Source organism: Terrapene carolina, unplaced genomic scaffold (genome assembly GCF_002925995.2).
Source record: "Terrapene carolina triunguis isolate 2854851 unplaced genomic scaffold, T_m_triunguis-2.0 Scaffold231, whole genome shotgun sequence".
In the NCBI taxonomy this organism is placed as follows: Eukaryota; Metazoa; Chordata; order Testudines; family Emydidae; genus Terrapene; species Terrapene triunguis.
Genome location: NW_020664582.1, coordinates 13,939,436 through 13,966,006, shown reverse-complemented (window position 1 = coordinate 13,966,006; position 26,571 = coordinate 13,939,436). Strand labels below are relative to the sequence as shown.

The 26,571-nt window shown below is 37.9% G+C and overlaps 1 protein-coding gene across 5 annotated transcripts in view; it reads left to right on the top strand.

The window, feature by feature from the left end:
- The window catches only part of USP32 (ubiquitin specific peptidase 32), a 144,173-nt gene extending 123,623 nt beyond the window's left edge, over positions 1-20,550 (top strand). For 3 of the 5 annotated variants that reach the window (XM_026656509.1, XM_026656508.1, XM_026656507.1), the window contains exons 26-34: positions 341-552; positions 2,140-2,324; positions 4,009-4,095; positions 5,635-5,755; positions 13,250-13,441; positions 14,090-14,384; positions 14,965-15,392; positions 17,512-17,604; positions 18,141-20,550. In XM_026656509.1, the coding sequence (XP_026512294.1) occupies positions 341-552; positions 2,140-2,324; positions 4,009-4,095; positions 5,635-5,755; positions 13,250-13,441; positions 14,090-14,384; positions 14,965-15,392; positions 17,512-17,604; positions 18,141-18,314 (1,787 nt within the window). In that variant the 3' untranslated portion in view covers positions 18,315-20,550. Of the gene's footprint in view, positions 1-340; positions 553-2,139; positions 2,325-4,008; positions 4,096-5,634; positions 5,756-13,249; positions 13,552-14,089; positions 14,385-14,964; positions 15,393-17,511; positions 17,605-18,140 lie in introns of those variants that run through there. The other 2 variants (XM_026656510.1, XM_026656511.1) reach the window with 2 other exon arrangements.
- The last annotated feature ends 6,021 nt before the right edge of the window (positions 20,551-26,571 follow it).

The window sequence follows — 26,571 nt, the reverse complement described above, 5'->3', positions numbered from 1 at the left end:
AACAGAATCTGATTCATTCTCCTGTTTTGAGCAGTAGACACACTGCTAACAGTGGGATGTATATTGAGAGTAGGACTGGCTACATCCGCTTCTCAAAGACTTAATTGTTTTTGAAGTGGTATTAAGGGATAGATGTGAATGTTTGTCCGTGGTCTGTGTATACTATGGTGTGTAGATTCCTGGCATTAAGTAAATGATATGGGTCGCTGCTATACAAGATAGCATTAACAAGCAAGTTTGAGCAGATTGATTTGTAGCCAAAGCAGCTGAATCATAGTTCATAAATATTAATAGTGCAAGTATCATAATTCAGTAACCATGTGTTTGTACTTAAATTCAGATTTCTCCACTGGGCCATCAGCTAATGGAATGCTCAACATAATGATGAATGGGGATTTCCCCAGACCAACACTAATTCCAAATGGAATGCCAAATACTGTAGTGCCATGTGGAACAGAGAATAACTTTGCCAATGGGATGATGAATGGTCATATGTCTTTGCTTTCTGATAGTCCATTTATAGGCTACATCATTGCAGTCCACAGAAAAATGGTTAGTATATTCTGCACTAGTTACAAATGTGTGGTGTAGGCTACTTGTAAAAGGCACTGATTTTTTTTTTTTTTGGATGGAGCTGTGATGAATGAATGTATATTTGCAGTCCTAGGAAGGGAACACAAGTGCCCATTTATATGCACAATCACCTGTTGTGTAGACATACGGGTAAAGTTGTATGAGCACGTTATGCTTTCCTTTGAAAGTTTAGCCACAATGTCTAATGTAGGTGTTTTACTTTCCTCAGTGACTCTTAGCATATCTCCTTAGTGCTAAGACACATTTTTGACCGTTCATTGTAGTCCAATCTATCTTGCTTTCAGGCGTCCACTCTGATCAGAAGAAATCTGATTTGAGAAGCTACTTGAAACTCTTTTCTTTCCCTTTACCTGGAGCTGCATCATCTCCTTTACAGAAGCAGTATAGAGTTAAGGCATATGGTACATTTGCAGGTCATTCTATTAGTGTCAACTGCTCTTTGTAAAATGCATCTGTAGCCAAGTTAAACTATAAATGTCACGGCTGGTTGACTGAGTGCCTCAGATAACTCTGCACTCTGTATACGTTCTCAGCCTTCAGACATTAGAAGCGGTTGACATTTACAGCCAGTGGTTTGTGGGCTTGAAGGCTGCATAACTTCTCTTTTCACAGTATATTTGTGTGGGGCTTTTTTTAACCATTGTCCAATAACACCACCATAGGCCTCATTTAAGGGTTGATAGGAGATCTTTTAGGGAATTGGTGTAATGTTCTTTAGCAGATCCAAACTAGTTATGCAGCCCATAAGGCAAAGCAAACTGCCTGCAGAAACTCCATCAAAAGCTCATGCTTAGAGCTTTCTATTTCTAGGCATTCTATTAGTGGCTGGGGTCAGCTGGCTAATACTAGTTTGTTTCTTTTATCCAGAGATCTCAATATATTTTACAAACACAAATGTATTAAGCCTCAACATCTGTTACATAGGATGTATTGTTCCCATTCTTATAGATGGGGAGAATAAGGCACAAAGGTTAAGTGACTTGTCCAAGATCACACACAGTCCACAGAGCCCAAATCTGACTTCCTGTTGTGATTTCTAGTCACAATACCATCTTTTTTTCAAGGGATAAACACTGGGCAGGGTTTGTGCTATGGGACTGATGACTTGTATGTAGAGGTGCCTGTTTACGTTTTTAAATGTTACCAGTTGGTGGGCAAGGGAAAGACCAAAGTAATATTAAATAGAAAATAGAAGTTTAATTTAATATAGGTTTATGATGGAAATGCTTATACAGCCTAGCAATTGCGGTCTATATGACACTTGCTATAGTAAATAAAAAGTCAATGACAGAACTTTCAGACCATAACTCAACTTTAAAAACAAACAAACAAAAAAAACAGTTTTTAATGCTGACTTACTAGCATGATTCAGAGATACTCAGTGATTTTATTGTAGAATTATTAGTCTCTTTCAAGATCAAACAGAGCACAGGAAAATACTGAAGTGAATGACAAGTGGAAAGAGTCAGCTTTCTAATAGTCATAATATCAGTTAATGCGCACACAAAAATACATTACGTTTATTCCTTTAATTTGTAAATACAGATGCGGACAGAACTATATTTCCTTTCATCTCAGAAGAATCGTCCCAGTCTCTTTGGAATGCCATTAATTGTTCCATGTACTGTTCATACTCGGAAAAAAGACTTGTATGATGCAGTATGGATTCAGGTTTCCCGGCTTGCCAGCCCTCTCCCTCCCCAGGAAGCTAGTAACCATGCACAAGACTGGTGAGTTGGATGTGTTAACCTATGGCTTGGGATTACGCTTTACTATGGTACAGACTTCCTTATAAGGATTCAAAAGTATTAGTGCTTAGCCTTGCTTTGTCAATTTAATTGCTGACATGAGACATTCCATAAGATGAAGATATGGTCTTAATGCCCAATTAAACTCTAAATGTCAACTATTTTAGAAACTATTGCATATATTTTTAGCTCAAATGCATTGTTGCCTGCGGATTCCATCTGGTGGGTTATTTTTGTAGACATGTCATCTTCATGTATTACAAATTAAATAATGATGCTATGGGTCCTTTAATATAGTTATCTATCTTATGCTTTTAGGTTTCAATTTAAGTTATTCTTACATACTGGATATTTTTGAATCATTGATTGATAATTCATTATGCAGCCTGGTGCAGGAAAATAATTCACTTTTTTTTGCTCTGAGCACAGTTGATGTATTTTAAGAATTAGATACTGATAAGTCCTTTCACTGTGTGGCAGTAATTTTAGATGGTCTGGAATGTAATTAATTGCATAAGTAGCTTGTGCGGTGGATTAATTTATAGCTGAGTTAATTTAAACAAGTGAGTCTGTTTCCATGTTAGCTAGGGGAGTAAATGGATACTCTTTCAATGGCAATCCTACTCCCGGTGAAGTTGGTGGGAATTTAGCTTTTGACTTGAATGGGATGAAGGTTTGGCTTTGTGGCAAATTATTAAATGTATTCAAAGAGGAAAGAGAAAAGAGCCAGGTATACAGGACTAACAGACATAAGCCTGGTTTAAATGGAATTAAATATGTCCACACAGGATTTTGTGTGGATTTAATTAAATAGGTTCGTTCTCTCTCTCACTCACACTCACACTCACACTCACACACACACACACACACACACACACACACACACCCTCTTTAGTTGTATCTGTGCAACTGTGTGTGTAGATCTGGCCTCTAGCAAATTTTCTGCTATGTCCCTTTGTTCCCATCAGGGTGCTTTCTTGCTGCATTATGACTGCTAAACAAGTCTCTTATCTTTAACATAGTGAATTAAATGTTTTAATATATTTCAGATTAGATGAGTGACCATTTTCCAATTTAAGGTATTCCTGTGACCCTCTGATAATCTGGACTATTACTTAATTGGCTCAATGTATCGGCTAGCATATGCGGAGAGAATTCTACTGCTATAGAGTCTTATGTGAGATCTGTTACCTCAGCAGGATCTTTAAAAGTATTTATGAATTTCCATCTCTGCAGTTCATTACTGTCCTTGTCAGGAAATGGTCCAATCGCTTTATTTTACCATGTGATAAAATGAGGCTTGTAGTATGATTGTGTGATGGATTGATTTTTGTATTGTAATTATGCCTGCTGCTCTTTGGACTCCTCCCTCCAAAATATGTTGCAGCTTAATGTGACTGTCCTGCTGAGCAGACTTACAAAGCAAACATTACAGTGTGTGTATTTGGAATTTAGATGACACAGGGAGGCATCTTGTTTTGTTAAGCAGCTCTTAATGGGTTGGAATTGGCTCCCTTAAGCAGTGATCTCATGCACCATCATGCTTGCTTACTGTATTAAACGTTCCTTCCAAGCAAAAAATCAAATGTAGGGTGAATAGTGTGTGGTGTATGGTAAGGAATTCGATCAATACTTACGTTTCTTGTTGTATTCTGTTCTGTTTCAGCGACGACAGCATGGGGTACCAGTATCCATTTACCCTTAGGGTGGTTCAGAAGGATGGAAATTCTTGTGCTTGGTGTCCATGGTACAGGTGAATTGCTCTTTCTAGAATTGAGCCAGGGGATAACTTAAGCAGAAATCTAATGTATGATAATGGATTTTTGATAGATTTCAGGACTTCAAGAGATAATATCAAACAATGAGCATTTGGAATTTAATTTAACCAAAACCCCCAAGTGGCAGGCTTTCACTGCAGAATTGCTTTTATGACTTACAGAGCTGAAAACTATTCTGACACACAAGCTTCAACATAGGAGACCAGCACCAAGTTTTAAAATATATTTTAACCCATTACATTCCTCAGGACAAGTCAATACCCAACCCCCAAAAAGAACAAGTCTATGACCACCCAAAAAGCCCTTACTATTTGTCCCCAGGTTGCTTCCTCTCTGCATGAAGAAAATGTCTTTCTATTTCAAGTCTACCCTTCCAATATAAATCATTGCCCCCTAGCCTGAGTAGGAATTGACAGTGACAGTAGGTGGTTCATCTTGGGGAAAGGCATGTATGAGCTGCTATAGACAAGAGCTGTAACCTCTTTCTCAGTAGCCAGAAACCTTTTCTCTTAGTCTAGAACACCCTCGAAAGTCCCCAAAAGCCATCAGACATTGACTTGTCTCTATGATGTGAAACACTTGAAAATTACCAAGTGTTCTTTAAGGTCTAACACTCAACTATGCCTTAGGGCCTATTCATATTACCAGTATAACTATTCACCTAAGGCTGGACTATATAGCTGTATAACCATTTTACACCCTGAAATGTTGTTGTCCTCACAAGCAATTAAATCAAATATATTAGAGCAGGTACATCTCTTACTGTAGGAGACAACCAAGCTAGTGTGTGATTATATCTGTAATGCAGATGGACCCTTAGTGAACCTGAAACTAATCATGTTGACACTATACTGGACAGTCCTTGGCTTACCTTGAGATCCTACCTCTTGATGTCTAGTCCTCACAAGGGCCTGTAGACTTCATACCCAGGAAAAAATATGACTGAAAAGAAACAAAAAAATAAGCCTATTTGTGTTACAAACTGTCATAGAAGAGGAAGACCTTGCCTTATCTTATAATCCACCCCGCATCACGCACACATTTAAAAGTCTACACAAAATTTGGAGAGGGGAAAAGAGCCACACATGACAAATACTAGTCATGTTGCATAATGCACCATTGGAAAGCATTCAGGTTTGTCTTGATTACAAAAAAGTGTGTCCATTAGCTATCCCGCTGTAACATCCTAGTGGAGACACGGTCACTGTGGTTTTTAACTGCCGGGTAGCTAGGCAAGTTCAACTATGGGTGAGGATATAGTGTTGACTTTGCCTAGCTACCTGGTGCCCTGTCTTCACTAGGATGTTACAGAATGATCACTGACATGCCTGGGTTATCCTACTGTAAAAACACACCTTTCTGGCACAGAAGACAAAGTCTCAAACACCACAGTGATGGCCATGGTCTAAGAAAAAGGAGAACAAAGTATCCTTCTGATTAACAGGAATCTAAGTTATTGGATAATTCATCTGTCACCATTGAGGCTAAGGGGTTTTTTTTTTTTTTTCATTTAGATTTTGCCGTGGGTGTAAAATCGAGTGTGCAGAAGACAGGGCTTATATTGGAAATGCTTACATCGCCGTAGACTGGGATCCTACAGCCCTTCATCTCCGCTACCAGACATCACAGGAACGGGTAAAATCATTTACAAAATAAACCCAGCAGCACATCATTAGGTTGCGATATTTACTTGTATTTTATTAGCTCTGAAATGTATCCCATTTTAACATCACTTCCGTGGTTGCGTGCTCATCATTAGTCCATCTCAGCCGGAGCGAGATTAGAAACATATTCTCAGTATTTAGGCACTTGCCTTATTGCTTTTGTGTTTCGTCCTCTACTGAAATAATGAATACAAAATCAATAATAGGAAGAGCTAACTCGAAGGTTGTCTGTGACATCCATAGGCCTTTTACTTCGTGATGAAGCTTTTGACAACCACAAAAGGTGCACATTCCCAGTGCATCCCGATACAATGACATTTGATTTAGTCTCCATAAATGCACTAAACATAGGACAACATCCACAAAAAAGAGAGGCTCCAATCTTGAAAGCACTTGGGCACAAGCTAAACTTAATGCACATGAGTAGCCTCATTAGTTTATTGGGACTACTTATGTAACTAAAGATAGCATGTGTAAGTGATTTTGGGATTGTGACTTGTGTGTAAATTGTGCCTATAAAAAACTTGTGCCCTCATGGGTAACTTCTTAAGCAAAAAAAACCCCAAACCCAAGATGTCATGCTCAGTTTGTACATTAAAAGACTGCGTTACCTGTTTGTGCATAGTTTAAATAAACATTTTACAAACAGAACTTGGCTGACAATTCTTGAAATTTTAATTGTAAATAAATTAAAAAGGTAACTTTTTGATTGTAAACTTTTGAAAACAGACCCTTCTTTGAGTGACCGCTATACATTCCTACTCATGGGATGCACCCGTGGTGCCGCTTTGAGTGGAACATGTCACAGCAGTGTCCGTAGGAATTGTCTCCCACCCCTGTCTGCCCCTCTCTTTATTCCTGAAAATCCAGGGTAAGGCTATAAAAGGAAGGGGTGTGCTCTGGCCACCTCTGTTCCTTTCAACTGGGGCAGCGGACAGACCAGGAACCTCTCCAGGGAGATGCAATTTGGACCTAACCTCCTTTGAAGAGTTAGTGTTAAGAAAATAAAGAAGTTAAAATGTCTAAGTATTTATTTTATTATTTCCCACACGTTGGTGTGAAAGCTTACAAATCCTGTGGTAGCTGCAAAGGGGAAGAGGTCATGATTTAAGAGGTGTGCCTCTTGTCTTGTTGTATTCCCTGCTTTGGATTCCAATAAGGTATTTGGCTTGAGTGGCGAAAGTACAGTCTCCTTCAGCATTTGTGGTCTGCAACACCTTAACCCCAAGAGCTCACAGGGAGTGTAAAACTGGCTCCATGTCCTACTACTTCAGGAGGAGCTAGGGTGCCCCTTTCATGAGAACCTACTAAGAAAAGTGGTTTGCACATTCATGGAAGTAGGGGCTATAGAAGACGTTCCAAAGGAATTCAGGGGAAAGGGTTCGTATTCCAGATAGCCATCTTTCTTCAGAATCAGTAACTGTCTCTGACCCATCTTAGACTTGAGAAAGCTCAACTCCTTCGTCAGAATATTCAGTTTCTGTATGTTGACCCTAGAATCCATTCTCCCAATAGCCCCAAGATTTATTTGGGGCTCTCAGTTTATGGGACGCATATTTCCACATCCCTATCGGGCCTTTACACTGCAAATACCTTGGCATGCCTTAGGCATATACCCATCGTAGAAATTTGCAGAGCTGCTACACACACTTACAAACCATTATGCACTAGACGTAGCATTCTGGTTGGATGCTGTATTTGAAGAGCACTGTTTAATTAGGACTTCACATTCCACCTTCCACAGATGACAGTACTGCATGAGCTGTGTACATTCACGCTCCATGCCTACCTTCCCCTCTTCCCTAGAGTCCTAATTACGGTCTCAGATCTGTGGACACCGTCAGAGGAACTGAGGTAGCCAGAGCCCCACAGCATCTTTTATAGCCTCGCCCTCAGAATAGTCAGGAACAGTTAGGAGAAGGGCAGCAGGGGGGCAGGAGAGTGTTCCAACAGGCATAGTATGTACAAGTACATTTGGATGCCCACTGAAAATTTGGCCCATATTGTCGCATTTGATGAAAGACACAAGTTTTGTTGGCTCTCTGCCTCCTGACTTTAAAAAGTGCATTGTATGCCCTGAACACATTATGTGTAAACTCAACCAAACATCTCACCTATCAGTTTGAGGGCTACCTAACGTGAGAGGAAGTTGGATGTGCTGTGTGGAAAAGGGACTATACGAACTTGAAATTGTTTGATCTGAGATGTTATAGAATAAACTTTAGTGAAATTGTGTGACAGGATATGTGTGTGAAGAACGTATGCCAGTGGGTGCACAGAGACACAGAGGGTTGGCGTCCTGGATGGAAGTTGCATCCAGGCTGTCAGTTCAGAACTTCAGGGGCGTTGACTGGAATTTGAAGGATCATCGATTCTCTCCTGAGGGGAGAGAAAGCAAGATCACTGGGGTGGGTCCGTGGGATTAACTGTGATCAAGAAGGGAAGCACTGCTGAGCTCTTATAAAATTAGACTTTAATCCCTAATAGAATAAGAAGTAGAAAGGTTACTGTAAGGTATTACGATGTTTGTGGTTTCTGAAACCCGGAAGTTGAAGGCATAGTCATTTAGTGGGGCTTTGAAGAGCTCTGTAGGGCCCTCGAAATAGTTAGGAAGGACAGCCAGGATCACCCAATATTCTCAGGCAAGTGTCCTCAGGGGAATCTTAGAGCAGTAAAGGGGTTGTATTAACAACTCAGAGACACCACTGTGCCTGTGTTTGCCCGTGAAGGGGCAGCTTGCGACATCCTGCCACGTGGAGAATGGAGCATTCCCTTAATTTGTGTTTTTCTGTTATGAAATGTGGAAGAGGCTAGCTGAGGAAAGAAGGGGTCACTAGCTGTGATTGTGTGTTGGGAGCAAACTGATTTGAGTTTAGATGATGTGCATTCTGGAGATTTGCTGGCACTTACATTGGCAGGGTTTGGAGAGTTGGTGGGAAAAGGACTGCAGTATGCTAAAGAAGTTGAAAACCTTTAAATAGGTCATGAGAGAGGGAGATTTACAGAACATGGAGAGGTAACAATCCAAAAGGTACAAGAAACATCTGGCATAATAATGGCATCATTTAATTTGGACCAAATTAGTCTCTAGTGTTAATTGAATTGAAACCAGTGGTGTTGTATATATGGGGTGGATTTGTCCACATTTCAGAGTGTCAGATGGAATTTGGGGCTTGTCGAGAGGAACTGCTAGTGCACAGCATACTGTGGTGTAAATTTTAAGGCTGTCAAGCGATTAAAAAAATGAATGGCGATTAATCGCACAATTAATCATGCAATTAATTGCACTGTTAAACAATAATAGAATACCATTTATTTAAATATTTTTTGAGGTTTTGTACATTTTCAAATATTGGTTTCAATTACAACACAGAATACAAAGTGTATGGTGCTCACTTTATTTTTTTATTACAAATATTTTTACTGTAAAAAAACAAAAGAAATAGTATTTTTCAATTCGCCTCATACAAGTACTGTAGTACAATCTCTTTATCATGAAAGTTGAACTTACACATGTAGAATGATGTACAAAAAATAATTGCATTCAAAAATAAAACAATGTAAAATTTTAGAGCCTACAAATCGACTCAGTCCTACTTCTTGTTCAGCCAGTCACTCAGACAAACAAGTTTGTTCACATTTGTGGGAGATAATGCTGCCCACTTCTTGTTTACAATGTCACCTGAAAGTAGGAGAACAGACATTCGTATGGCACAGTTATAGCTAGCGTTGCAAGATATTTACATGCCAGATGCGCTAAAGATTCATATGTCCCTTCATGCTTCAACTACCATTCCAGGGGACATGCGTCCATGCTGATGATGGGTTCTGCTCGATAATAATCCAAAGCAGTGCAGACAGACGCATGTTCACTTTCATCATCTGAGTCAGATGCCACCAGCGGAACATTGATTTTCTTTTTTGATAGTTCGGGTTCTGTAGTTTCCGCATCGGAAACTTTTTTAAGACTTCTGAAAGCATGCTCCACACCTCGTCCCTCTCAGATTTTGGAAGGCACTTCAGATTCTTAAACCTTGGGTTGAGTGCTGTAGCTATCTTTAGAAATCTCACACTGGTATCTTCCTTGCGTTTAGTCAGATCTGCAGTGAAAGTGTTCTTAAAACGAACAACATGTGCTGGTCATCATCTGAGACTGCTATAATACGAAATACGTGGCAGAATGCGGGTAAAACAGAGCAGGAGACATACTATTCTCCCCCAAAGACCCAAGGAGTTCAGTCAAAATTTAATTAACGCATTTTTTTGTAACGAGCATCATCAGCATGAAAGCATGTCCTCTGGAATGGTGGCCGAAACATGAAGGGGCATACGAATGTTTAGCATATCTGGCACGTAAATACCTTGCAATGCCGGCTACAAAAGTGCCATGGGAATGCCTGTTGTCACTTTCAGGTGACGTAAATAAGAAGCCGGCAGCATTATGTCCTGTAAATGTGAACAAACTGAGTGGACTTGTAGGCTCTAAAGTTTTACATTGTTTTGTTTGTGAGTGCAGTTATAAGTTAATATAAAGTGAGCACAGTACACTTTGTATTCTGTTTTGTAATTGAAATCAATATATTTGAAAATGTAGAAAAACATCCAAAAATAGTTAATAAATTTCAATTGGTATTCTATTGTTTAACAGTGCGATTTAAAACTGTGATTAATCATGATTCATTTTTTTGAGTTAATCTTGAGCGTTAACTACGATTAATCAACAGCCCTAGTACATTTACAGCAAATTAGCGTGCTGAACATCGTCTGTGTGCACTCTGCTACAGTGCACTAAAAGTTGCCAGTGTACATTGACCTACTCCTGTTTCACAGCGGAGCAGATCAAAGCACTCGAGGGAACTTTTAGTGCACAGTAGCAGGGTCCACATGACCAGTCAGTGCACTGTGGATTTACACCCAAGCTTGCTGCGCATCAACTGTTTGTCTAAACAAGCCCTCGGTGGAAAAGTAGTTAGTAAAAGACCATTAGAATATTGGAACTTGGGGGTCCGAGTAGGGACACTGTTGAAACACAATATCTCTACATTTCATTCTGTAATGTGCTCGTTGTAATGACGGCAAATTAAGCAGTTGACTTTGCTGGCTTGAATTGGATTTCAAGCACCTGCAAAAGTGTGGGTATTTTAAAAAAAATGTCATGTCTTTCAATATCTAAATGTAAAACACATGACTTTCCTTATCTGCATCCTGAAGTAAATGGTAGAACACAAGGCGAGCTTCAGCCAAAGTCCAGATGCCTGTATCAGGGAAAACTTGCTTGAGCCATTATGGCTTCAGAGAGCAAAAGCAAAACACTGGACTCCAGCTCTCTTTCTCTCCCAGTTCATTCCTCCACCCCTCAGGGAATCGGATCCATATTACCAATGGCACCCCTTAAAATTCATGCCTAGAATACTTGCTGATCCCAATTATCATTGTCAGCTGAGTACAGGGCGGCTGACTGTTTGAGAAGTGCTTTTAGAACCGGACCCTGTACGGTGCCAAGGTTAGGAGAGAAGGTTATGCTAAGAAACAAGGGGTGGCAATAATTTTTTTAAAAAACCATAGCTTTACAGGTGGATGACCAGGTCAAAAATAAGGAAGGCAGAAATCTGGTACTTAGAGGCTCCAAGCTGTGTAAAGAAGTTACGATTGGCAGAATCTTCACCAAAAACCAAGGTCAGGCCAAAACTTTTTGCAGTTTATTTCCAGAATGTGAGGTTTAGGACGAGTGAGACTAAATTGGGAGGAGATTTTAACTGCATAACAATACTCCTGTATTGATGAACAAAGATGGTAACTTAGGGAAAGATGGAAGTTCAACTATGCACCTCAAGACGTATAGGGTATCTGCCAGACATATGGAGCGTTAAACTCTGCTGGCGAAGACTGACTTCCTTACCCTTGATCCCTACACACATGCGTGGACTGGTTGTTTTACTGTCGGCCACTATTACAAGGAGCAGTTGATGCCTCTGTAGGCATCATGTAATGGTCCAACGGATGTCAGTCTGAGTCTCCAATAACGTGGAGTTCGACAGGAGACCATGCCCACTTTAAAGGACACAGTATGAGTGAACATAGCATAGGAAACAATAATATAGTACTTTAAATTAAATGGTAGAGATAAATTGTCTCGAGAGAGAATCTCTGGGAAGTAACCCAAGTGGTGCTTAGAAGGTGGCTAATAAACTTAGCTTCAGGTATGAGTAAATTCTAGAGAATAGACTGAAAGAATTGCATCTAAATAATGGATCCTTGGAGCTATTTGCACATCTCATTACTTTGAGAGGGAAAATGAATATCCTATTAACAGAAAAGATGGGAAAAGCCATTAAGTACATACTACAATAAAATAACTTTATTTCCTAAGGTTATCCTGTTTTTATGATGGCTACCATCAAATTGCCATGTGCCTCAATTTGCCTATATGTAGACTGAACGTGTAATACTTGTTGTATCTCATGTGAGTGTCTGAGGCTTAACATTTGTAAAGGATTTTTTCAGATCCTCGGTTGAAAAGCACTAAATGCGCCTTATAGTTATTTCCTTCCCGCACAATAGAAATGGAGAAATCAGACAAAAATAGGAAGATCTTTAAAAAATTCTATAGTAACATCTCTCTACCTAATAATCCTAAAGAGGAGACCTAGAACTAGCTAAAATAAATAACTCGTCTAAATTTCACAATGGTTACCAAAGCTTGGGCTTTTTTTTAAAAAAAGTCACTGCTTGAAGAAATTCTAGGTAAAATAAAGCATTTGAAAACAGTATAGCCCCAGACCCTGCTTATTTCGTTTTTATAAAAAAACTTTTGACTTTTTTAGCCACTTCCTCTGACACCTTTAATGATCTGAAGTGGAGAAACTTGCTATCCTCTGTATTGCGGTCATACCTAAGCCCCTGAAAGATTTATGTTCCTGAGCTTCACATTAAGATGACAGACATGTGACTTTATCACATAAAATTGTGTTTGAAGTTCCTTTCAAACAAGTTAAATAAGTTACTCCCCAATAAGTTTGCAAGGTACTTCTAAGAACCCTGGACATGAATCTGAAGTACTTGGTATGTTTTTGAGGTACAGTAAAACCTCAAAGTTACGAACATTTTGGGAATGGAGGCTGTTCGTAACTCTGAAATGTTCGTAACTGAACAACACATTATGGTGGTTCTTTCTAAAATTTACAACTGAACGTTAACTTAATACAGTTTTGAAACTTTACTATGCAGAAGGAAAATGCTGCTTTCCCTTTATTTTTTTTTTTAGTAGTTTGTTTAACACAGTACTGTACTGTATTTGCTTTTTTTTACATCTCTGCTGCTTGTACCTGATTGTGTACTTCGGGTTCGAAATGAGGTGTGTGGTTGACTGGGCAGTTTGTAACTCTGGTGTTCATAACTCTGAGGGTCTACTGTATTAGGAAAGTTGCCAAGATACAAAGTTCATCTTATCTGGTAACCTCTTTAGATTGTAGAAGAGCACGAAAGTGTTGAACAAAGCCGACGGGCTCAGGCGGAGCCCATCAATCTGGATAGCTGTCTAAGAGCTTTTACCAGTGAGGAAGAACTGGGAGAAGATGAGATGTATTACTGTTCCAAGTGCAAGACTCATTGCCTGGCCACTAAAAAACTGGACCTTTGGAGGCTTCCCCCTATTTTGGTACAACTTTCAATAATTTTCTTTTTCTTTTGGGCAACAGTAAAAATGTACACTCATCACAAGAGTTCGGATTGCCGGGTACATCTTCCTACTTTCACAGAATAAGGAAGGTTTAGATCTACCTATGTTCCCTTTTGTCTCAACCGAATCATGGCTATCATAGGTGACCCAATGTGAACTTGCTACACGTGTATTATCAGTTTTACATAATGTAAATGGAAAATGCTGTAACTCTGCTTAAATGCGTTGTTCTGCTGCAGTAAAGGATTGAAATGTTCATTGCAATTATTGCAGTGCCATTGGCTCTGTTACCTTTATGGAACACAGCCTTGTTCTCTTCTTTAAAATTATGCAACATCTACTTTTGCTACCTTTGAATTTATAAGTTTTCCAAAGAACACAAAGTATGCTTTACTATTTATTTATTTATTTATTTATTTATTAAAGCGTTATCTCATACCTACTGTTGGTTGGTAGATGTTGCCTCTGTGGACCCAGATACCACACACATTGTACAATTCAAATTGATTTGTGTTCTAATCTTATAGTATGTATATCTCTGGAAGGATAAAACAAACATTTAAATTACTTGATTAGGTCATTGTGATATAACCATCACCTTGTTTTCTTTAATGTGTTTCACCCTAGATAATTCACCTGAAACGATTTCAGTTTGTAAATGGCCGCTGGATAAAATCTCAGAAAATTGTTAAATTTCCTCGTGAAAATTTTGACCCAAGTGCCTTTCTGGTACAAAGGGATCCAAGTCATTGTCAACGAAAGCAACTAACTCCCCAGGTTGATGACCTTTCTGAGCCACGGATTCTGCAAGGGGAGCCTAGAAAAACAGATCTCCAAAATACTTATACATCAGGCGAAGGGGATGTGCTGAACAGGAGTCCATCCTCATTTAACACTAGTAGCATCTTGAATAATATCAAAGGTAGGGAATAAATAGAGGAAATCTGTCTCTCTATAAATTGCAGTGTAGAAATTAGTGATTATTGACCTATAGCAAGAAGTATGGTAGTTCTTCAAAATCTTCTTTACTCTGGAACTGATAAAATACAAGCCAATTGAAATGTGTACTCATTGTAAAAGAGAGGTTATTTGTGTTTTATTTATTCAGAATTTAAGTTTATTCTGAAACATTGATTTCTGCCTCTGTTTTCCATTGTAAGCCTATTACAGCAGTCATTAATAAGAAGTTGAGTTATTCAGGGTTGGTATATATTGGCATTTCAAATTTTCTGTGGCTTGAAGTTTTCAACTGCTATATGTGCCATTGTAGATTTGGGAGGTGGGGGAGTAAGTAAGCAAGATCTGCCAGCTAATCCACGTAAAATTAATAGTCTCAATCTGAGTTCTAACTATAAAGTATGAATTGGTCGCTAAAAAGAAGTTGTTATCCATCCTGAAAGTTGAGTTCGTTAGGGTCTCTGGTTATTGGAAGAAATCTTGATTTGGAAAATCTAGGCTTTCAGCTTGCTTACTTAGAAGGATTTAACTTCTTTCTTTTACAGCATCTCCATCATCGGGGAGGAAAAGTGGAACCAGCTGTCCTTCAAGTAAAAACAGTAGCCCGAATAGCAGCCCCAGGGCTTTAGGAAGAGGTAAAGGGCGACTGCGGCTACCACAGATAGGTAAAAACAAACTATCAAATAGCAAAGAAAATTTGGATGCAAGTAAAGAGAATGGTACTGACCAGGAACAGAAACTTACGTCTGACCCAGGAGATGCCATTAGCAAAGGACACGTTTTGGGCGGTAGCCAGAGTGAATTGTTCATTTTTCAAGACGAGATGACTTTAGCCAATGGATACGTTTGTGAGCAGAATTCATATAATAATGGCAGTATCAATGGTGTGATTGATAACCACAGTGAGGAGGATATTACAGATGACCAAAGAGAAGTCTGTTTTAACCCTATTTACAATCTATATGCAATTTCGGTAAGTTGACATTTTATATAAGTAAAATATGCTTAAACTGCAATTTTGTTAAGTTTAGAATTTCACGTGCAATAGGCATGAAGGAAACACGTGTCATTGAGAAGAATAACAAAAAGAAGAATTAAATGGAGTTATCCTCAGTAAATTCAGTTTACCATAAAGCTGAATATAACTGAACAGTTAATCTCTGCACAGTGCTTTTCTGCTTGAATATCTCAGTCAGTCGTAGAGTTTAAAGCCAGGGGGGGATCACCAGAGAGGGACCACCAGATGATCAGGTCTGACCTGTGTATTACAGGGCCACCTACATCTTCACACTACACCCAACAATTGAAATTGTGTGCCACAGGCAGAGAATAGGTGCCTGTGTCAAATAAAATCTTTCTTTGCTCTGATTCTACTGGGAACTTTTTCTAATGGTTTTGAAGATTTTTAATAATGGGGACTCAGCTGCTTCCTTAAGTATTTTCTATTTCATAATTGTTTATATTGTTAAATGTATCCTTATATCTAACCTGACTTTTTTGCCAGATTTAGATTCTCACCTGTTACTAGAGTTAATGATTAAAGTATCATTTACATAAAGCTTTACTTTCTCAAAATGCTTCACAGATACTGGCCTGCCAGATGAATGTTTGAGGAGTATGCATGTAGACAGATATAGACATATTGAATATTAATTTGTCTGACAGTCTGGAAAATACCAAAACTTATTAATTTCTTACCATTATTAATACTTACGAATACAGCATCTAAAGTTTGATAGGCACTTTCCTAATGAAGGGGGCAGACAGTGACTAGATTAACTGGTTATTGATGACCATTGTGCGCATTTGATGACACTGCTGTTTGATTTTATTTAAATTTCTCCCTTCTAACACTATATTCTCTCTTACTGAGTTTGCATGGAGAGGGCATTTAACTGACTCATGAGTATTCGTAGGCCTTTCAGAAGAAGTGAATCTTTGGGAGAGGTTTGACTGTCAGGTCTAGACACACTTGCCCTGCTGGACACTTGCTGAACTGTTGTGAAGGGATCCCGTGTGTTTTAAGCCTCCAGAGTCCAAATGAAGTCCAGGCAGTCACTGAGTTCACCATTGTACCTGGTCTCGGGAGGGTTGGGGGCACATGCTTAACACCTTGTCTGTGAGAGAGAGAGGCATTCCATGACACAGCAATTTCATAATAACTTTACAATATCAACCAGAATTCATAAGTTATACAGCCAGATTCCCCCAAATGTCACAGAGAGAGAGAGGGAGCTTGACATTCTGCATTTGAGAGGTTGTCCTAAGCATATGGTGCAACACTGATGAAGATAAATGTGGTGAGGGAGCAGTGAGAGAAACACTAGGGGGACACTGAGGTTGGCGGCGTTACTGGAGATGCATAAGGGATGAGAAATTCAAACATGATGTGGTAGGTGAGGAGTAGCCAATAGAGGGGTTCAAAGAGGGAAGTGATGTGGTGAGAGCTACAGGCAAGGAAAATAATCTTTGCAGCAGTGTTTTAAACATGCTGAATCAGAGAGATGTAGGCACCAGGGAGGCCAAAGAAGAGTGGTTGCAATATAGCAAGGGACAGTATGACCAGGATGTGAAAAGTGTGGGGTTTTTGTTTAGCTGTGGTGACAAATTAAGAATCCAACTTACTTGATATTGTAGAAGATAACGAATTGGTAATACATGGATATGGGAAGGAATTAGATGATTTCAAGGATAAAAGTGATGGGGGAAATGGTGGTGGTCTCTAAGGTTTTATAATAGAGAAAGATGAATGCAGGAAAAGGGTGTGACGGAGAAATTTAATGGAGTTTGGCCAGGTTGAGCTGGAACTGCCAGAAGATCATCCATGACATACCTTTCATCCCCTTGAATAACGCAGTTGGTATGTCCTACTTAGATTGTAGCTAGAAACCGCTCTAGATTGCATTGACACCTGAGGAAAGAGCTTTGACCAGATAGGGCCTATAACATTGAAGCATTCAGTAGATGAGCATTTTAGGATCTGTTGATTTCAAGGGATGTCTTGAACCATTGCCACTCAGTGACAGAAAGCAGATTGGTTTCAATCTCAATGAATGATATATTTTTAATACAAAAAAAAAATCTTTTTTTAGTGCCATTCAGGAATTATGGGAGGAGGTCATTATGTCACTTATGCCAAAAACCCAAATAACAAGTGGTACTGTTACAATGACAGCAGCTGTAAGGTAAATATTTCATTTTCATGAAAGATAAGTTTTGTGGGGCTAAAACCCAATTTTATGTGAACTGTTTGTTTAGAAATATGAATAGCTTGAAAATTAGTAACATATGAACATTAAAATGATGCCCTGAAATTGTACTTGGAAAACTTTTAATATTAAAATTTGAATATATGCTACTAACAGAGTAAGGAAACATACTTGATGATTTTGAGCCAAAAATAGAAAAGTTGCCCAATAACAATCTAGACAAAATAAATTTTGTCATTTGTGCTAGACATTTTGAATTGAAGCTACTGGATAATTGTGGTTTAAATATTTTCTAAGTAATTGCATTTATTATTATAAAAGTGAACTCACTTTCAAGTAAATAATTTAGCCCGATTAATAAAATAAGGCAGATTTGAGAAAATGTGACTGTTCTTGTTCTTACTGTCCATTTCAAATGATTGTTTCTACAGTAAGTGCAGGTATTTAAATTCAGTGATGTTAGCACAATGGTACAACTTCAAGTTTTAGTAAATGTTTGTTCTGCTTTACAGGAATTACATCCTGATGAAATTGACACCGACTCTGCCTACATTCTTTTCTACGAGCAGCAGGGGGTAGACTATGCACAGTTTCTGCCAAAGATAGATGGCAAAAAGATGGCAGACACAAGCAGCATGGATGAAGATTTTGAGTCTGATTATAAAAAGTACTGTGTTTTACAGTAAACAAGTGATCTTCCATGGACCGTTTGAGAGCATGCAGGATGAAACTTACATTTGGCTACAGTGTTATTGAAGTGAACGAGCTAAATGTCAGTTGTCTTATCCTGTGGTCAGAAAGCACAAAAAGAAACATCTATTTAGCTAGCAGTTAACATAAACATTGTTTTTGTTCTAATATCTCACTACATGCTCTAAACAATTCTGATGTTAGACATCAGATTAAAACTGCCATTGGCCTTTAAATAAAATGGTTTGAAAGCCAACGAGGACCAAATAAGAGCTAAATGAAATAGTCCAAATAAGAGCTAAACAGAGTAGTGTAGAGTTTACCAGTTATTCTAACAAAATCCTAAGGTTCTCCTTAGATTCAAGATGATGGGAAAAAATTGTAGTGTTGTCTATTGACAACATGATATTGCTACCTCCTTTTTCCTGAAGTTTCATCCCATTTTATTGGCAAGACAGGGAAAGCAAGAAAATGAAAAGTGCACAAAGCTTACAGAATGGTTATGGAATTTTTCCATATTTGCCACTATTTATGTGTATCGTTGCTTTCAGTATGTTGGGAGCACGACCAAATCATAATTTGAGAGCAGATTGATTTCTGCACTTGAATGGTTTATTATAATTTGTTTTCTCCACATGTTGGTTGTGCAAATCAGCAAGTTTCAGGAATGGCTATCTGGCCTGAGGAATCCTATCTTTTAGACATTGAAAAGTCTGAAGAAAAAAAAAAAGACTCTTTCAGGCTGGAGGGAATATCTGTGGTTATATGCATTGTGTCTGAATGTGCACTTTGCACAAAGTGCTCCCAACTCATGGAAGGAAAGATGTTATGTTTCATTACTAGTGTTGCTTTTAAATTTTGCACTTTTAAAAAAATTCATACAATTACAATTCAGAAGCATTGTTTATTTTTGTTGCTGTAAGGGCTCTGGAGTGAATGGATGTCACTGTTATCTACTGTGTCTTTTAAAACAAATGTCAAATGATGGTTGTCAGGTAGTTATGTTATGTTAAGAAGGATTTTTGTTCATTTCATAATTTAAACTGGATTTGTTTTTTTAATTGGTTTGCATTTTCAAATTTTCTTACTGTAACAGGCTAGGCATTAATTTGCAGGGTTTTTGGGAAAAAAAAACACTTTTTAACAGCATTAGTCAACAAATTTGCAACTACTTGGCATTCATTTTATTACTCACTGGCTAGATTCTGCTTTCCTTGCCCATCCAAAACTCCCTTTTAAGTCAGTGGGGCTTTGGCTTGAGCAAGGAATACAGGATTGGGGCTTGTTCAAGACTGGAAAAAAGGTTATTTATGAGTAGGCATTTCTTTTAGTATTTTAGCCTTGTTAAATTGTTAGCATATCTGAATCGAGGTAAATGTTTCACTCTTTTCAGCCTTTTCTTCAACTGAGCCTCAGCAAGTTAGTAATTTTATCATTCATTTCCTTAAGCATCCCTCTTTAGACTTGGCATAATTACTGATTAAATTTACATTTACATTCTAGATCTGTAAAATTAGTTAATATTCAGCCTCCTTTCAGTATGTTCTACAACAATGCCAAATCAACTGGTAAGTATCTGCTTTTCAGAAAGGGGCTGTTTTTATCCATTTAAGAAACTATATAAAGTTGATCGTGCTGTCTTTACTCAGGCAAAACCCCCACAATCTTAAATGGAAGTTGAACTTCTGTAAGGATTGATCAGTTTCAAAATAAGTATTGTCTTTGACCTAAGGTGTCGATCCCTATTCTGTGTGTTCTTTTTATCTTTAGAGTGGTCTAAACAGTGAGGTTGAAGAAAAGCAAATGTTATGAATTGTGGAATTTCTCATTTTGGGATTTTGGGATCACATTTGTCTATATCTCCCTAGCCAAACTCCATGAAAATTGAAAGATTTTCAAATTATTTACTTTAAAAGATTTTATTTAAGCAGGTAGCACAATCTACTAATGTTGTTTGATCTTTTGTGTTTGTTACATTGGTTGTAATTAATTTTTTTAATTAAATTAATTCACGAATTAGCAGGAAATGTATTAAGTTAACTACATTCACTTTGTAAATTATTGTATAAAACTTATTGACAATGCACTGACTTTAGAAAGATGTTAATGTACATAAATACCATGTAAATAAAAGTGTTGATGTATTGGAATATGAGCTGTATAAAAAAAGTATCAGTAATTGTATATGGAGTGAACCTGTTTATCTGTAACTATATTATTCAGACAAATTAAATACTGTGGATGCAGCTCAAGTGTCATAATTTCTTTGTGTCATAGTTAATTTTTAATGCGAATTTATTTTTTCTACTCTGAAGTTTCAATACTTTTTTTAATAGAGTTTCTATACGTTTTTGGACCCAAAGGATTGAATGGAATGAGGACGTATGTTATAAATTCTTTGCAGTATTGTTAATGCACCTGTTAAAATGAGCTAAAAAAAATTTTCTCTACATTTATTTTTAATTATTGTTTTTAATTACTTTGGATTATTTTAATCTGACAATGTTCCTTTTATTTTCTGAATGTGTCAGGTTAACCGTATTTTAAAAAGTAAATTTCCATACCTATCTTACAAATAATACCTTAGGTTATTAAAGTGAAAATATTAAAAATCTAATTTTCTGTCATCTTTTTGCACTTCTTGCAACTTTAATAAAAATAGATGTAATAGTTTCGAGTCACTTAACTTTTATGTTCTCATGAAGCTAGCACAATATTGTGATGTTTAGGTTCCCCCAAAGTTGGGAAATGTTCATGCTGTTTTCTTAAAATCTTTTTCACAAAACTTAATAATTTGACCTGTCCTTGTTCTTTTAAATGGGAAGTGTAACAGTGCAATGGAGCTCAAAACCACAGGGTGGCAGTGTTGACTATACTGTTTTTCCCTGGGTGCAAATAAAGGCAGTTTATTCCAGAAACCAAAATTCCAAATACTATATTGTCAGGATTTTCAGCGTGGCCTTTTTTCACCAAGAATTTTAAATAAGAATAAGAAAGGGAAATAATCTTTCTGTTTACAGAAATTTCACTCGAGACAGTAATAAGTTTACTTTACCTGTTACAAAAAATCTTCTGCCTTCTATTTCTTTATTAAAGCTGGTTGCCACACCAAAAAGAAAAACAGAACTGCTGAAGTTAAGATTTTTCATGTTAATGGTACAGTTTGAAATAAATGATGTATATCAATTTGCTTTCAGGTTCAAGTGTTGATCTGATTACTACTTTCATATGATTAATAAAAGAATGCACTTCAGAGAGTGTGAAGTACCCATTTCCTTCATGCAGAAGGGGCCATCGTGGTATGACATGCAAAAACCAGAAGAGAATCAGGTGAAAAAATTGTCATGACATCTCATATTAATGTGCCAAGAAACACGTTTCTTAAGTGTTCACACATTGCTTCTGTATGGCTCTTTGTCCCTCTCTAGAGTCTGGTTTGCATAAGCAGGTGAGTCTGCTACATCCGTCAGCTAGGGAACTTAGTCCTTTAATTCAAGTAAAACAGACTAATGATACCGTGCAAGGGGTCCTACTTTCAATCCGGGGTGCCCCCCAGAAATCTTTCACATGGTCCACACTTGTACCACGTGGGCCGGAGAGATCCCAAGCATCACCGCCAATCCCTGTGGAACCGTCCTCACTGCAGCCGCTGGACCCAGCGCCTCACCCACCAATTCTGCACCACGCTCCACCCCCCTGGTTGGAGTGTGAGCCCACCTCTCACGCACACCTACAGCAGTGGCTGCTGTCCCACAGGGCCAAGCCTGGCTCCCCACCCTGGGCTTTGTGATCTGGTGCACAGGGTCGCAGTGATGCTCAGGTTTGGCCCGTCTGCCGCTCCACAGATGAAGGTGGCGGAAGGGGCATTGTGAATTATTGCACAGGGGTTGTCACTCCATGCATCAGGTCACAATGCTACTTGGTTTGTGGGCTCTCTCAAATGGAAGGCCCTGGGCAAATTGCCCTTTGCCCCTGCCCTCCCTCTGTCCCTGGTGGCCCTGCTTGCCAGTGGTATGCATCATGCATATGGCTGCAGGCACCACGGGCCTCAATCACCTCAGACTCCCCAGTTTAACCTATAAAGTCTAACTAAACATTAAAACTGAAAATTGTTGCAGATATTGTAACTGGCTATTGAAATCAAGGGCACCTTCACTAATAAATACATTAATTAAATGATATTCAAAGGGCGGTGTTTAAAATTAAGTTCCTTATTTTTCTTGAAAACACCAGCATCTCTCTCTTACTTGCTTGATGATCACATTTTCACGAGATTGCTTTGGTTTGCATGTTTTATTTTCTTACTTTCCTATGATATTTCTTCTAAGAAAGATGATAAAGCTGAGACAACTAGCATTTGAGAGAATTATCAATTCGGAAAGTTGTGATGCTTGTCTGTGTTCTTGGCATGCAAAGAAAGTAACTGCTGAGGTTCCATCTTAAAATTGCCTTAAATTAAAGAATTTTTTAGTTATTTAGTCTGATAGAAATTCTTGAAATATCTCCCCTCCCCCGTGAGTTTTTAGTAGTGAAATGCCATAGCAGTAAAGTCAATCCTCCACCATTCCAAAGGATTAAGTACTTGATTTATTATCTACTAATCTTCTAATTAGCAGGATACTTAAAGTAGTAATTTGGTATCTTTAAATATAGATACTATCTCATTTTATATGATGTCCACAAGTGCGTTAACATTTATAATAACAAATTATTCCCTACTCTGAGTTTTCCAGTACAGCCTGTCTTCTGTGTATTTTTTAGGCCCAAATCCCGCATCAGATCTAATCTGTGGAGTCCCCTTGAATAACGTGATCCACACTAGCAAATTCCAAAGTAGGACCCTGGCTTTAGACTACAAGAGAAAAGAGTCTCGTATGCTGTGTCTTGTACAATTCCAAGCACGTTGCAGGCACGTGAATAATAATCATTAAGTTTCCTGGAGACAGAAGCGCTTTGTGGACTGCTAAAAAATTTGGAACTCTCTTGCAGAGAGAATTGTAGTTCACGTGGCTGATTCAGGTGTGATTGATGGGTACTCCCTACCAGTCAATTAGAAAATATACATTAAGAAAAACCTTATATCATTCATACTACTTAAGCAGTGTTTTATAACTTCAGTGTGATTAACTAATTCTCACGGTACCCCAGTGAAGAATGCCGGTATTATCACTTACACCTGGAAGTTAAAGTGAATAGATGAATAAACCATCGCTTGTTGCTAAATTTACCCATACAAAGAAAGTATCTACGTACTGGGATACCTACACTATCCTCAGATATCAATCTGAGGATAGTGTAGGTATGTTTACATACTATTGCTTGTACATTTTTATTAATGAGAGAATCATTTTGTAGCAAAAGCAAATCTAACAATTTGAGTGTGAATATAACTTGCATTGGTAAAATGGGCATTTAAAAACATTAGAATCACAAAAGTAAAAGTCTATTAAAATATCAAAAAATCTAAACTTCCTCCAACTTAATTTTCTAGGGTAATAATTAAATTAAACCCCAGTATAGTAACTAGAATCTACTTATTCACACCCCCAGTAAATGGCACTTTCCAGTTTAATTAGACGATGTTCACTACAATCATTTTGTTACTCTAATGTATACTCTGGCACATCTAGTCCACTTACATGGCATGTCTGCTGTTATCTGCAGGACTGTTAATTCAAGTTTGCAGGCATGCATTGGTGTTGAGCAGTATAAATTTCCCTCTGTTCAGTATTAGTTCCTTTCAAGCTGCTTCCCTGCTCTATTATGGTGACTGATCGAGTCTTTTCTTAAGTATAATATTTAACATGTTTTAAAGTATTTTGCCTCTGCTCATTTCTAAATCTGTTCATTAGTGAATCTCCATATGGTGGTGATGTTTGATCCTCCCACTGAAGAGTTTCCGAACAATGGTGTGAGGGAGGACTTAAGTGTCCATCTGTAAAAAAAATTTAACAAGCTCCTCTCATTTGTGATTAATGTATTTTTCAGGGGAGTGAGGGGGGATAGAGCCATATCCTTTGTTATGCCAGGGTAAATCCAGTGTTTACTTCACTGAAGGTAGCAGTTGTCTTATTTATAGTAGAATAAATTACAGTATAATTTATACCCAAACACACAGTTTTTTGGACTCTGACAATCTGTCTTTTTACTTTGCCTTTGTACACAGATTCCCAGTCCTGAGTGTTACACCTTTTATAAATTTTTACGTAGCCCATACCAAATGTTTTCTGATCCCCCAATTAAGGAATTTGGCCTGTAGTTTGAAAATAGGTCTATCACAAGTCTCACCCCAGATGTTTAAAAACTGTATGAGGCTCTGTGTAATTTTGGCTATGCTAGTGTTACACTATGAAAAAAAAAAAAAACCCATCCAACCGAGTTAGTCATCTATTATTTATTAAATGAAAATCAAAGTCAGCACTATCTAGTAAGGTTAATTAATACTGCTTTACTTTTCATGGCAGAGCGTGCTGTCAATGCATAATATATAGACAGTCAGGGTTTTTTAACACTTAAGCATAATGATGCTATATAACAGTAATTGCAAATGGATAGTGTGCTACATAAAAAGATAGAAACAATGGGAGAGACCATGGTCACCCTTTGGCTTTGTACTGACAAGTCCATCCTCCCATAAATATTAGTGTTTTTAATCATATACACTTCAGTGTCTATTTTCTAGGTCCCTAGTGGCTCCTCTAGTCCAACCTACATCCTGACAGGACTGATTTCATTACCTCAAATTGTTTTTAAGTCCATAAATCGATATATAAAAAGAGAGAAGGTGATTTCACATACTCTCTTGGCAAGTTGTTCCATTTCCCACCAGGTCTATAGTTAACGTTTTCCTCTAAAATTATATTTAAACTGCAATTTCTTTGCTGTGGCATAAACCCATTATTTCTTGTTCTGCCTTCATTTACGAATAAGAATAATTCATCATGAGGAAGGATGGTCTAGTGCAGTGGTTCTCAACCAGGGGAAGACGTACCCCAGGGGGTACGCAGCGGTCTTCCAGGGGGTTCATCACCTCATCTAGATATTTGCCTGGTTTTACAACAGGCTACATAAAAAGCACTCTCAAGGTCAGTACAAACTAATATTTCATACAATTACTTGTTTATACTGCTCTAGATACTATACACTGAAATGTAAGCATAATATTTATATTCTACTTGATTTATTTTATAATTACATGGTAAAAATGAGAAAGTCAGCAATTTTTCAGTAATAGCGTGCTGTGATGCTTTTTTATTTTCATGTCTGATTTTGTAAGCAAGTAGATTTTTAAGTGAGGTGAAACTTGGGAGTACGCAAAACAAATCAGACTCCTGAGAGGGGTACAGTAGTCTGGAAAGGTTGAGAACTACTGGTCTAGTGGCCAGAATAGTGGTATTTGGTTCTTTCCCTGGCTATACTACAGACTTTCTGTGTGACCTTGAGCAAAATATGCTACCTCTGAGAGCCTGTTTTCTTGCCTAGAAAGGTGGGCTTAACCAGCCAAATCCAAGACATATGGGGAGAATTAACTCCTTCATTTTTGAAGTCCTCTGATGGAAGTTCTGTAGTATTTAAACCTTTGCATATTTTACAAAAGTTGTCTCCATCCTTCTTGCTCTACGCTAAGCTCTCTAATTCCCTTAATCAGCCTTCCTATTATTTTCCCAAATCTTTTTTCCTTTTTCTTTTTCTTTCCTCTGAATTTTCCTACTTCTGTGTTTAGAACTTCTGGGAAACGCATTTTAACAAGGATGGCAAAGTACACAGAGTCCCATAGTCACCTTAAACATCACGACTTGCATTTTTCTGAGCAATAAAATATGCTGTGAACATCTTAGTTATATGATGTTGGATAAATGTTTACAACAGTGTCCCTGACAGCCCATTGGTGAATAACAATATTTATACAGAGACTTGGTGAAATGTTCAATATCACTGAACACGGCTTTGCAGATAAAACACTCCAAAGTAAAGAGAAGATAAATCTTTTAAACATTCATATCTTACAATACAGCTTTTTAAGACTTATTGAGTGGGAGAAGTACATATTGTATGCACTGTAGCAATAAAACATTTTGTGCATTCTTGTTCCTTTTTTTTGTATTGTTCAGACAAGCTGGTTAACTAGCTACAGTTGTGGAAGTGCATATGCTATTAACTCAAACATAAACAGACAATTCCCAGTTGTCCTCACCCCCACTGCTTTCAGCCTACAACCATATTATACCTTCATCATGTTATTTCACCCAGTTC